We start from the raw sequence: 14,378 nt of genomic DNA on the forward strand, positions 1-14,378 counted from the left end.
CTCCAAATTAGACAAAAAAGAAAACATATAAAAACCGCCAGCATAATGCTAAAATGTTAGCTCAACTCCAAAAAACCTGAAACATGTCTAAATTAGCAAAAAAAAAACAGCTAGAATAACGCTACAATGTTAGCCTAACTCCAAATTAGACAAAAACCAAAACATACAAAAACAGCTAGAATAACGCTACAATGTTAGCCTAACTCCAAATTAGACAAAAACGAAAACATACAAAAACAGCTAGCATAATGCTAAAATTTTAGCTTAAATCCAAATTAGATAAAAAAACTGAAAACATGTCTAAATTAGTCAAAACGATCTAGCATGTTGTTAAAATAAAAGCTAAATGCCAAATTAACCTAATAACCCAGTAGTTTCTGGACATCACAAATTTTAAAGTGCACAACGTTTTGGAAGATTTACTTTCCTATGGGGCATATTTTGCTCAATATTTCAAAAACTATCAAGTTTATAAATACCAAAAGTACAAGCTGTTGTGATACCAAGATTGCTGAAACCACTGAAAGTGTGATTGAGTTTTTATGTGCTGAAAAATGTACAGAAAGAAGCAGAAGAATCACTACAGTGTAAATGTTGTAAAGCATTCACACTGTAGTGTTAACTTGGTTATACACACCGATACTTTCAATTTAAGTACATTCTTTAAATTATTTGGTAAAAATTAACTCAGCATTAATAGATGACTTTGGGAGCTTCATATATCACTAAATTTAAAGTAGCTAAACCTATACTGGTTTTGAATAATGTTTATAATATCCTGTAACGTGTTGAAAATGTTAAGTGGTTCCATTTTATTATCTTTTTTGTTATAAATTGTGTTGAAGTGTGGAGTAATACATATAAAACTACATTAATGATGTTAATATTTACTGTAGAAAATATTTATTGAAATTGTGTAATTGCAAAATTATGTTTTGTCGACGTTTCTAGATTTTGATAACATTTTTCACATAAGTGTCATGGAACCACAGATGATGATGTCAGTTGTTGGACGAGGATCATTTGTGTGTTTGCTTCCTGGTGTGGGTCAGATCTGGAGAAGGAGTTTGGAGAATTGTGTCTTGAGAAAATTACATACACAAAGTAAATTGTTGTTGTTTGTTTCTGAAGCATTGTGTAACAGTCATGGGAGACTGCACAAGTGTAGCAGCAATGACATCACTGAGAGGAGGTTTTATACACATTGACCAGCTTTAGAACACAAACATGACCACTAAAGACATTGAAAGTAACAAAAACCTCCTTTACAAAGATCTGAGTGTTCAAATGAAATGAAAACGTTTGTGAAAAATGCAAATATGTGCAGCAGAGTTACTGCTCCAAAACTATTTTAATGCGAGGCTAATAGGAGATTATCCGGGATGAATGTAATTCAATTTAAAGAGTTTTCATTTTCTATGTTGTAACTATAGAGTTTAAGATAAAAACAAAACCATATGCAGCTCTGAGGATTAGAATGCTCTCTCTCGCTGCGGCTGGTTTGGCCTCAGCTGGACTGTTGGCTCCAAACAGTTAGGGCATATGAAAGGAAAATACTTTTTATTCCAGTAAGTTTAAATTGGAATGCAGAAGACATTTGTCTTGGCCAAATGGCCGAAACAACAGAAAGATTGCACAGCACCCACGGCCAAAACCAGCCCTGGTCGATCCTTCAGACTGTCCACGGGTCAGAGCAGACGCTACATGGTCACGTTGTCAGGCTCAACATTTTGAGATTTCTATAGTTTCATTCGTTTTTGCATTCGGGTTAGGGTATGAGGGGTTTTTGGTATCAATAAAACCAAATAGTTTTCTTAAGATTTCTGCTGCCACAACAAAGAAACGTCATTGACACTTCAAACATTAGTAAAATAAACTGTCACTACATTTGAATAAGACCAAGTTACTAGTTACTATGATCTAGTACACGGGTCAAAGTCGAGGCCCGGGGGCCGAATCCGGCCCTCGGGGTAATGCTATCCGGCCCTCCCGGTAATTTTATATTATTGTTATTAATGGTCTGATGTTATCTTGTTCTTATTTCTAACTTGTATGATTATGACAAAATATATTTTTATGGAGAGTAAAATATTCAAAGTTATTTATGGTTTAAGTTGATTTATTCTGGAATAATATTCCTGTCATTTTATGATTCATAATTATGATAAAAAGTTACGGTTTTAAAGTTTTAAAAATCAGCATTCTGCTAGATTTTTGGACTATTTTGGGGGGCTATTTTGAAGTTTGGCTAAAAGTTTAGGCTACATGCTAGATGTTTTGGCTAATTTAGGCGTTTTAACAAGTTTTTAGTCTGTTTTGGAGTTAGGCTAATATTTAGCTGTTAATTTATGCTTTTTTCAGTTTTTTAGGCTATTTTGAAAGTTAGCTATTTTTTCAGCTACATGATAGCTGTTTTGGATAATTTCGTTTTTTTTAGGCTGTTTTGGAGTTTAGCTAATATTTACATGCTAGATGTTTGGCTAAATTAAGCTTTTTTAAGTTTTTTACGCCTTTTGTGGAAGTCAGCTATTTTTTTAGCTACATGTTAGCTATTTTGGCTAACCTATTTCCTTAGGCTAATTTGGTATTTAGCTAATATTTTAGCTAGTTATCAGCTTAAGTGATTTCAGCTAACAATTTCTGCATCTTCAGCATCTTCAGCATCTTCAGCGGCCACATTCATCTTACAGCATTAACACTAGCATTATTGCTGGTGGTGCTATATATCTAGTTCATATTTTAATTTTATTTAATTTAAAAAAAAAAATTTGTGTGTTCAATAAATGTTTATCCTGTTCGGCCCGCAACCTAAGGTGTGTTTTGGGTTTTGGCCCCTTGTGTGATTGAGTTTGACACCCCTGGTCTAGAAACAATAAAATATTTCAAGAGTAGATTAATGGTATAAACACAGACACGGTACATACAAGTAAAGATCTAGGAGTAATTCTTGGTTAAAGCTCAGTTAGAGACCTCATATCAAACACATCCGTTCTAAACTTCCGTTCTAAAAATCAAAATAATATATATTTTTTAATCATAAATAAGTGATTAAAACATATCAAAGAAAACATCAAACACAATAAATCCTTGAAAGTAAAAAGAGGCAAAATCTCACATATGACTACATATCTACAAAAGTAAGTCTTTAGTAGAGTTTTAAATATAGATGAAGATACTTCATCGAGTTGATTTTCTCCTTCAGAATCTACTGGAATTAATGTGGGTTTTTTTGTAAGTTTGGTCAAATGAAGACTTTTTTCTTTCATTTAATAACTGAAAGGGACGCCACGTCTGAAGGAACTCTGTAATCAGTGAAGATATCAATTTATCTGATGTTTTTATAACAAGTTTGAAACAAACAGAATAGACTGAAATAAAGCAAAGGTTTAAGCACTCAAAATATCCCCTTTAATAGTTCCCAGTACATTTGGTTTAATACCACTAAATTAATCTGCTTAGGGTGGCTGAGTGAAATGAGTTACCGTGGTGATGTGGCGACGCCGGATTAGAGGAACGTTGAAAGCCAGAAACAATTAGCTCCTCGGGCCTGTGGGGGGAAGTTTTCTCCATCCTTTCCTGTCAGAAACATTAGACAAAGTGACTTGTGAAATGCAAAATGACCACTAGAAATGGGAATCCAGTTCATGTTCTCTCTCCGCTTTACACACACCCCTCATCACCCTGCCTGCTGGTGACACCCCCCTGGAAAAAACACAGACCTCATCATTTGTCCCATGTCCAAAGACGCACTCACGTTTCTATCACCGTCTCTTATTTAAGCAGCCTCAAGACAGGACAGAGAACAAAGGCAGGAAAAAAGACAAATTCTTCATCTTTCCTTTTCCAGGAAGAAGTATATCTGGTAGGTGCTGCTTCCAGGAACAACTCGTGGACAGAGGTCTAGCTGCACGTGTATGAACATCCGCTCACAGCTCCCTTCTATAACTGCTTAGAGAACCAACCCTGACCCTTCCTCTGGGTCCGTCCAGCCCCGAAATAAAGTTCAGCACTGATACGGAGAGAAAAGAGACTCATCCGATTTGTGAGTGTGTTTTTGATTTGTATTTCGTACAATACATTTTGTGCGTAACCTTTTGTACTTGCAATCGTGTATTCACAGGTACAAATTATAAAATTTAAAAAAATACGAAATACAGTCTACACACGCACAACTTAGCTTGAAATTAACTGCAATAAACAGAGTCTTGCATCAGCTTTGTGCATAAATGCGGGTTTGTGTGCAAAACAAGCAGTTCGTGTGTAACTTTTAAAGATTTGTGTGTATGAGTTACTATTAGGGCTGGGCAATATGGATTTTTTATATCACAACATAGTTTTTTCATTTCAGACTGAATTTCTAGGCGCAGCCAGGGGCCGGAGGGGGTCTGGTTTGGGGACCACAGGATTTCCTCTCTGCTTTTTGCAGATGATGTTGTTCTGTTGGCTCCATCGAACCGGGACCTCCAGCATGTATTGGAGCGGTTTGCAGCCGAGTGTGAAGCGGCTGGGATGAGGGTCAGCACCGCTAAGTCTGAGGCCATGGTTCTGGACCGGAGGAAGGTAGTTTGCCCTCTCTCGGTGGGTGGAGTGCTCCTGCCTCAGGTGGAGGAGTTTAAATATCTCTGGGTCTTGTTCACGAGTGATGGAAGATCGGAGCGTGAGATCGACAGGTGGATTGGAGCTGCGTCCGCTATTATGCAGTCGCTGTACCGGTCCGCTGTGGTGAAAAGAGAGCTGAGCCAGAAAGCGAAGCTCTTGATTTACCGGTCGATCTTCGTTCCAGTACTCACCTATGGTCATGAGCTCTGGGTCGTGACCGAAAGAACGAGATCCCGACTACAAGCGGCTTAAACCACCCATTTCTTCCCCTTCAGGTTCGCCTGTGTTATACTTGATCTGTTTCTTAGTGTGTGAGAACCAGTTAAGATTGAAAAACTAACCTGGTAGTTTAAGTGACGCAAAAAGTAGTCAGGACATCCCGCTAAGGCCATGATACATCCCAAATACTCCCTCTCTGAAGAAACTCCGTAGTCTCAGGGCCCCTAAACAGAAGATCACAGATGTCAAACAGTGAGCCAAGAAGAGGAAGGATATCGTAAAATGTATTTCCAAAGTAATCAACCGTTTGAGAAATTCACTTCCGATACCTAGAGGTTGAAATATACAACTTTTAACCTAAAAAGCGTAACTTTAGCTCAAGAAAATGCAAAGCATACATGTGCAAGTGCTTTTACACATCAGGATTTGTGTGTAAACAAAGCCATTGTGTAAAACGCACACACATCACAAGTCAAACAGCTTGAGGCTTAAGATTAAATGAAAAAGATTCTCCAAACTTGCAGCAGGGGCCTCCTGCCTGCAGCCTCGAGGAGAAACACCTTGAAGCTGCTGTTTCTTCTGTGAGATAACAGTTGGAAGTTGTGCAAATGGAGCAGACTGGTCAAATTTAGGTAATTATGTGTCTTTTTGACTCAGGAACATGTTTACGATCTGCAAAAACATGTTTCCTGCATTATCTCATCCTGAAATGATATTTCTAGTTAAACATTTTGATTGAAGAAAAGAAAAAAAGTCCACTGGGCAGGAGGCGGGTCAAAACAACAAGAGGAAGTCAGAGGTGCAGATCTTTAGAATCCTCGTCAGGACGGTTCACTTATTAAAACTTTATATCTCAGTTACCAGTTCTGAAAGTCAGGAACATCAATTTACATTTGTTAGTTTGGTACGGCGGAGAGATGCTGCAAGACGGTTACTGGCAAACAGACGGGCTGTGTGTGCTTTAACTCGGGATGTTAGTAACCGCAGTACTGAAGATACGTCAGGTATGAAGATATGAGGATATTACATACAGAATGCTGGGAAAACAGTGAGAAGCAATGCATATCACATTAAAAGCTGGTTTTAAGGCATGCATTTTCAATGAGTAGCTGTGTCTCATCATTGAACTACACGGTAGGTAAAGCTACAAGCTAGTTTTTAGGATGACGTCACAGTAGTACCGCGTAACCAGACACAGAAAAGTATTGAGAAGTGTTTTGTGTTAAAATAAACAGAAAACAGTTGGACCAAGGATTTCCTCTTTGATAACCCAACAACCAATACTTCAGGTTTGTCTGCAGCTCAATGGTCGCTTCATGTCTAACCTATTAACTTCACACGTCTGTTGGCTACGGTTGCCATTTTGGGTTCAGTTATTCCACTCTGAGAGCGAAGTGAGACAGAAGAAACTCGGAGTGAACCGGAGTTCAGTCTGATTGGAAACAAACTGAGACCACCTCAAAAGATGGGTCAAAGAGCGGTTCCTAGTCGCGGACCAGGGTCAGCTTGGGTGTTTTCATTTTATTTTATTGTTATTAATGACCCGATCTTATCTTGCGCTTATTTTTAACTGGTATAATTTTGACAAAATGTTTTTTTCTGGAGCGCAAATTATTGAAAGTTATTTGATGTTTATGTTGATTTATTCTGGAATAATAAGGCTGCCTTGCTGAAATATTAGATAAACTCCAAAATACCCTAAAAAACAAAGAAGCCAAAATAGCCAAAAGAGCTAGTAGGTAGCTGGAACACTAGCTAAATTCCAAAATAGCCCAAAGAACTGAAAAAAAGCTAAATTAGCCAAAAACAGCTAGCATGTAGCTGAAATATTTGCTAAACTCCAAAATACCCTAAAAAAACAAACAAAAACAAATAGCCTAAATTACCCAAAAACAGCTAGCATGTAGCTGAAATATTAGCTAAACACCATAATAGCCGAAACAATCTTAATAAATGCCAAAATAGTCTATAAAGCTATCAGAATGCCAATATGACTTTCCACTTTACTACACTCTGACTCCATATAAAATAAAGTAACGAATAATCGACTGTTTAATTAGTCGTTGACTATTTTAATAGACGATTAGTCGTCGACTAATCGATTAGTCGAGGCAGCCCTAGTAGGCATGGTTTACACACGCGCTACCGCCTGTGCTTTTTCCCCAATGAAGTGCGTGCGTGCGTCGCCTTTAAATGTCCGACCCAGCTGCTCAACAGTTCCATCACACAACTCAGACGCTCAGCGCTACAGCCCTTCAAAGAAAAATATAATACCGATACTTATGAGAACCCATCGAGAATCAATCGCAGGACTAAATATAATATCGATACTTATGAGAACCCATCGAGAATCAATCGCAGGACTAAATATCGCGATATATCGCAATATCGATATTTTGGCACACCCCTAATCTCTAGCATCCCTCTCCTCTTTCCTTTTCTCTTCTCTTTTCCATCTGGTCCAACAAAAAACAAGAAAACCATGCAAACATAATCAGTATAAATAAAATTTAGCAACAAATACAAAAGGGGTTTGTACAAATGTACACCTCATGTGTCCGAGGATTCATAAACCCCTATTGTAACAGTAGAATCTGTAAAAACACAAGATGCCTTCAGCTCTGCTCTGTTTGTTCAGCTGCTGGACAGGACAAGTAAAAAAAAGATAGTACACAGCCAACAAGTTCAAAGTTCATACTCATTTTCAAAAAATCCATTGAATCCCTAATGAAACTTTTTATTTTGCCTCTGTAGTGATTCTTCCCGTCTAGCGTATTATAATATAATGCATCAGCACTGCTTCCTCTTCCATCCCCCTCTTCTCCTTTCACCCCACTAATTACTGTTTCCACTGGGGCTCTGCTATCTTTAGGTCACTCTGCTGAGTGTGAATGCACGTTCAAAACGTGTGTGCATAGACACAAGTTCAAAAAACGCATCCTTTTCACTCCCAATAATGCCACAAGTCTTATTTCCAAGTATCTCTTGTTCACACCAATCAAAGTGGACAAAAGGGCGAGCCCTGTTGATCGTGTGCATGTGGGAGTTTTCCCATGTAGCAGACTAAATCCAACACCGAATGAAGAAAGAAAACTTTTTACATTTTCACTTCCTTTTCCTCAAAATGTTTATTTTTCTTACTTTTTCTTTACAGAAAAAAGACACTCACGGGCGAATGAACGGTTTGCTTATATTAATAAGTAATGGAGCCATTTGACAGATCGTCAACACTCAGCCGGCTTATCCAGGGGTTGAACGTGTTGTTCCTCAGATACCTGATTTCTAATTCCAAAATGGCATTAGTGGAAAAGAAACCATGGACCTTCTCAATATGACAGTTATTAAACGTGGCTATTAGATCCAGATCCAAACTCGGAGAGAATCCAACTCTGATCTGTGGTTGGTCAAGCCCACAATTATCACAACGAAGAGTGAAGTTACAATAGTTTGACTAAACTGCAGAAAACAATGACTTATCATCACGAACGCACACCTGTGAGAATTAAGTATTAGCATGAAGCTATTGCTAAAATGAGGCCCCATGTCTACAGTACATTTGTTGTACAGTAAACAAAACTTTAATTGAAACTGAACCTTTTTTTTTTTTTTTTTGCATCTATGTTTGCAGATTTTTTGTTGAATGTTTTAAAAACTATCTAGAAAATAAGATTTTTTTAGGTATTTAAATGTATTTTACTGGACATTAGCTGAGGCAATGCAACACGTGTATGGCACGTTTATTTATCAACTTGCAGCTGTCCTCAAACTGGCTTGAAGCCCCACTTTGCCCCGCCTCCGTCCACTCTATGGAGGGATTTTTGTGCCATTATTTCAAGCCAGTCACTATTTTAAGCGTAAAACTGAAAAAGCTAAAAACAATTATTGTGCACTTGAAATAGAAAATTGCATTTGAAACTCAAAAATATGTGCAAAAAAATGTCTTCCCTTCTCCCTACTCCTGCTTTTAGCCCTCCAAATGGGGAGAGTTATAGAAAAATAATGTCTCCAAATTCAGACGTCACTTTCACACCAACAATCGCCGGTCCGCTAGGTTAACGCTGAGCTTCCAACTCTCAAATATACATAACAGCGGCCTTATAACTGTAACTAGTACTTGAAGGGGTGGCCCTTAAAAAAACTATTTCAGACAACCCTAGCACCACAAATGCCCCAACAAATGGAGGGGTGGGGAGAATGGAAGAATTCAGATTGGGCCTTATTATTAAAACTTAAAAATAAAAAGTCTTTATCGTTGTTATACCTGCGATAATTAAATTTGGGAAAAATAGTATTATCTCGCAGCGCCCTCTATGTCGCCTGCCTGACCCAACAACAGTCCATGGAGATCGGAATGCTATGAACGCGGTGGAAATCAAGCTGCTCTAGAAACTGATTTCCAGGAGGTCCATATGACTGTATAGTCTATTCAAATCTGTGTAGGGTGCGCAACAAGATAAAATAATGTTTAAAGAAAACACAAAAGTCAACCAAAAAAAGAGTTACTACAAGTTGTTGCAGCCATACGTGCCGCCACCTTGGTCACACTGTATGTCAGGGGTGTCAAACTCCAAAACACACCTTAGGTCGCGGGCCGAACAGGATAAACATTCATTGAACACTCTAAAACTACATTTTAAAACTTAAAAAATGTAACTTTTTAACATAATTATGAACTAGATATACAGCATTACCTGTGATAATGCTACTGTGAATACTGTAAGCTGAATTTAAGCTAGTGCTGATAGCTGATGATGTTGAAATTGATTGCTAAAAACACTGAAGCTGAAAGCCAGCTAAAATATTAGCTGAATGCCAAATTAGCCTAAAAACACACAAAAAACACTTTGGTTAGCAAAAACAGCTAGCATGTAGCTGAAAAATTAAAAAATTGCTAAACTTCAAAATAGCCTAAAAAACTGAAAGTCTAAATTAGCCAAAACTGCTAGCATGTAAATATTAGCTTGACTCCAAAACAGCCTAAAAACGTTTTTTTAAGCCTAAAGTAGCCAAAAACAGGTTGCATGTAGCTCAAATATTAGCCAACTCCAAAATAGCCTAAAAACTGAAAAAAGCCGAAATTAGCCAAAACAGCTAGCATGTAGCTGAATTATTAGCCAATTCCAAAACAGCTTAAAAACCTTTTTAAAAAGTCTAAATTAGCCAAAACAGCTAGCATGTGGCTAAAATATTTGCTAAACTCCAACAGCCTGAGACATCCAAGTAAATGCCAAAAAAGTCCAAAATGCCAATTTTTAAAACTTTAAACCTAACTTTTTAACATAATTATGAATAATAAAAATGCAGGAATATTATCCATACTAAATCAACTTAAACCTTAAATAACTTTCAATATTTTACTCTCCATAAAAATATATATTTGTCAAAATTGTACAATTTAGAAATAAGTCCAAGATAATATCGGGCCATTAATAACAATAAAATAAAATTATCTGGAGAGCCAGATAGAATTACTCGGAGGGCCAGATCCGGCCCCTGGGCCTTGACTTTGACATGTGCTGTAACAAAACAACTTTACTCTTGAAACTCAAAAATATGTACCATCAAAACAATCTTCACTAAGATATTTTTTTCTCTTCTGTACACGAAAAAGACCAGCAAAATGGGTTACAAACGTGCCTCAAAAGTCAACCGATCACAGACGTGGACATAAAGATTGATGTCTCTGATTAGCTGTCTTTTGATAAATCCAATCCTTTTTGTAGCTCATTTGTATGGCAGTGCCCTGAACAGAAGAGGGAATTTCTGAGTGAAATTGTTATTTTATTTATTTTAAGAATGAAGAGTAAAACAGTTTTTTTGTTTGTTCCAAGTGCAAAAATATTTTTTGAACACAACACATTATTAAAGTTTTACACTCAAAACAGTGAGTATAGTGCTTGTAATAATGGCACAAATATGACTCCATAGATCTTCCCGTCGGTTTAAAAAAAAGTATCATGGCCACGCCACTGTGTTGACTCATATGTTGACTTTTGGCTTACTAAAGTCGTAACAAGACAGCATTTAGACGACTCGTGAGGTCTTTTACGGATACATGTTTAATATTCGTTTCAATCCAACTCTCTGTGTTCAACCTCTTTAGTTCTGAGGAGGATTTCTGCATTAATCGTAATAAATAAAGGACTGCAAACACACTGCTGCATAAAGCAATGAGGCAGAAAGGCCCACAATAATCACTGCTTAAGTAGTAGTTCCACGCGACTAACGGAACCAAACCCGGACATGCACGAGCTCACATTTGCGTCCCGGACGGGACCGAAGAAGCTTGGACCGAACCTCCGGAGGCTCCGCCGCCGCGTCGTCCCGAGCTCTCGCTGTCCCCGCACTCCAACAAACCGCACGTACACTCTGAGGGCGGCCTGGACACACGCACACATGATCCGAACACCCGCACGCGCACACCGAGTTCACGCGAGCAGCTGACTCTCCAGCGGGGACCGCCTCCCTCGAAGCCCCGCCCCTTTCCCCTTCACACTGCAAGGCGTCTGGAAGATTGTTGAAGTCTCTTCAGGGGAATTAAAGCATCAAAGTGAGATTCTAATGGAAGTTAATGATGCAGCAATATCTGGAGATCTGACGAATACACCTGACCGCTTAAAAAAAACACACTTTATTTATGTTTTATTAAGCAATCCACTTACAAACTGTAGTCTTTCAATATTTAGAATAATTGATTTTTTTACATACAACTATTTTTTTACACTCACTGCCCACTTTATTAGGCACACTGAATAACAAATGTTTTTCTAAGCCTGTCAGAGGAACTAGATCCATATAGCCTATATGTATAATATCTTACCCTTTGCACACTAAATAACACATGTATATAAAACATGAGTTATTTTCACAAGATCCTTTTCCAATTTTTTTTTTCCAAAATTTTGCTCTCTCGGTGTGTGCCTTAGTACAGTGGTCCCCAACTCCCGGGCCACAGACAGAAATATAAAATAAATAAATGAGCTAACTTGGATTATTTACGTTTCCTGTATTTTCTGATCCTGAAGGAAGTTTTATCTTGAAAGACTTCCTGATTCTGTTCACAACATCTGTCTGGGTCATGTGAGTTAAAGTGGCTAACTAGCATGGCTAACTAGATTGCTAAGCTAATGTAATGTGTCTTTTATAGAATTTTTTTTCAAAACAGAAACAATTTCTACAAATCAACAACTTTATTTCATTGAATCTTCATCATCTGGATAAAATTATCCACTGATATTTTTTAGATGTTTTTTTATACAAAATTTCTTTTTATTTTGAAAATTAATTTTTATAAACCAGCAGCTTAAAAATACCAACTTTGGCTCAGTTCGGACCAGTCCGAGAAAATATTGTCTAATTTTAACAAGTCCGTAGCCTGGTGTGCTCATTACAAGTCCAAGTAGATTAGGTGGACCAAGTCTCTCGTCCTCCTGCAGAGTCTGGTCACCATTTGCAGTGACTGAACAGTATTTGGTCGGTGATGTAACCCGAAGCTGATGGCTCTTTTTTTTTTTTTTTTGTTTACTTCATTTAAGTTTTAAGTTTTATTAATTTATATAGCACCTTCAAATGACCATTGGCCAAACAAGGCGCTGTACATTATTATTTCTAGGTAAAGTGGGGTTGTTTTTGTTGTGGCTATCGTATAGGAGCCACAGCTCCTGAAGGGTCTCCTTAAGGGTAGTTCTGGAACAACTGAGAGGTTTTTCAAAGATGGATAACAGAACAAGATCCACACCAAGACCCAGACCAGCGCCAAGACCTGAACCTAAACCAAAACCTGGACCCAGACACTGAACAAATACTAAAGTTGCCTGTGGTAATGCTATCAATGCTACGAGACATTTTAAATAAGAAAAAGAAAATTTGAAAAAAAAAAATGTTTTGATAAAAAACTAAAACTTGAAATAAATCTTAAAAATTTGAAAAAACATTTTTTTTAAATATGAAAGAAAATACAAAAAATTTGAAATAAATCTTGAAAAATAAAACAACTGAAAACTTAAATTAGATTTTAACAACAACAAAAAATACTGAAAACTTGAAATAGATCCCAAAGAATTAAAAAAAAAATGCTTTTGAAAATTTGAAAAAAAAATGAAAACTTGAAATAAATCTTGAACATTTGAAAAAAAAGAAAAATTAAAAGAAATGTTTGCGTTTATTTGAAAAAAAAATACAGAAAACTTAAAATAAACCTTAAAATTTCGAAAAAATAAAAATAAAAAAATGTTTTTGAAAATTAAAAAAAAAACTGAAAACTTGAAACAACTCTTGAACATTTGAAAAAAATTTAAAATCAAAAGAAATGTTTTTTTATTTGGCAGAAAATACTGAAAAATTGAAATTAATCTTGAAAATTCAAATAAAAACTGAAAACTTGAAATTAAATCTTGAAAACTAAAAAGAAATATTGAAAACTTCAAGTAAGTCTTGAAAATAAAATAAAAAATCTGAAAACTTGACATAAATCTTGAAAATAAGCATAATACCAAAAACTTGTTAGACCTTTACTGGGCATGTCCCATCGTGGTGGTTGATTGATCTTATTGCGCTGTAAAGTCCACAAGCCACTGAGCATGTTTTGCTGTGTGATGACTTTCTTCTGGGAGAAATGACACCTTCAGTAGTTTGGTGGAGAACATCTGGTTTAACCTCCTGACCTCCATCTAGTGCACATGTGTCAAAGTCAAGGCCCGGGGGCCGGATCTGGCCCTCCAGATCATTTTATTTTATTGTTATTTATGGCTCGATCTTATCTTGTGCTTATTTTTAACTTGTATAATTTTGACAAAATATTTATATAGAGAGTAAAATATTAAAAGTTATTTAAGGTTTAAGTTGATTTATTCTAAAATAATATTCCTGCTTTTTATTATTCATATTTATGTTAAAAAGTTACAGTTTTAAAGTTCTAAAAATTGGCATTCTGCTAACTTTTTTTGACCATTCTGGCATTTACTAAGACTTTTTAGGCTATTTTAGAGTTAGCTAATATTTCAGCTATATGCAAATTTTGGCTTTTTTTTTTTAAATTGCCATTTATCTAACAATTTAGCTGTCTATCAGCTTCAGCATTTTCAATTATTAACTTCAGTGATCTCAGCTATTAGTTTCCATGTTTTCACCTATCAGCTTCATAATTTTTACCTACTAATTTTAGCATTTTTAGCTATTTATGTCAGCATCTTCATCTATCAGCACTATCATCTTCAGCGGCCAAATTCATCTTACAACATTCACACTAGCATTATCACAGGTAATGCTATATATCTAATTCATAATTATGTTAAAAAGTTTCTGTTTTAAAGTTTTAAAAAATTTAGTTTTAAAGTGTTCCATAGATGTTTATCCTGTTTGACTGATGTGTGTTTTAGAGTTTGACACCCCTGGTGTAGTGTATCGTCTCGGACAGGCATCTGATGGTTATCTGATGACATCTTAAAGATCACTGCTCCCAGTGTGTAACTAACTTTACGTTGTACTGTATTCACATTCTCTATTTGACTTTTGGAAGGAAGGTACTCACCTAAATACAGGTTGTAGCTGAATACATTTAA

General features: G+C 36.5%; 1 protein-coding gene across 3 annotated transcripts in view; it reads right to left on the reverse strand.

Moving 5' to 3' along the window:
- Positions 1 to 12,714, reverse strand: part of LOC112136293 (growth factor receptor-bound protein 10) — a gene marked incomplete at its 3' end in the record, with an annotated part of 39,904 nt that extends 27,190 nt beyond the window's left edge. The window contains 3 exon segments of one of the 3 annotated variants that reach the window (XM_024257899.2): positions 3,483 to 3,576; positions 4,941 to 5,042; positions 11,076 to 11,212. In XM_024257899.2, coding sequence (XP_024113667.2) covers positions 3,483 to 3,576; positions 4,941 to 4,991 — 145 coding nt within the window. 3 annotated transcript variants of the gene reach the window in all.
- Between the last annotated feature and the right edge of the window lie 1,664 nt (positions 12,715 to 14,378).

The sequence above is a fragment of the Oryzias melastigma genome, linkage group LG11, assembly GCF_002922805.2.
Source record: "Oryzias melastigma strain HK-1 linkage group LG11, ASM292280v2, whole genome shotgun sequence".
Taxonomy (NCBI): domain Eukaryota; kingdom Metazoa; phylum Chordata; class Actinopteri; order Beloniformes; family Adrianichthyidae; genus Oryzias; species Oryzias melastigma.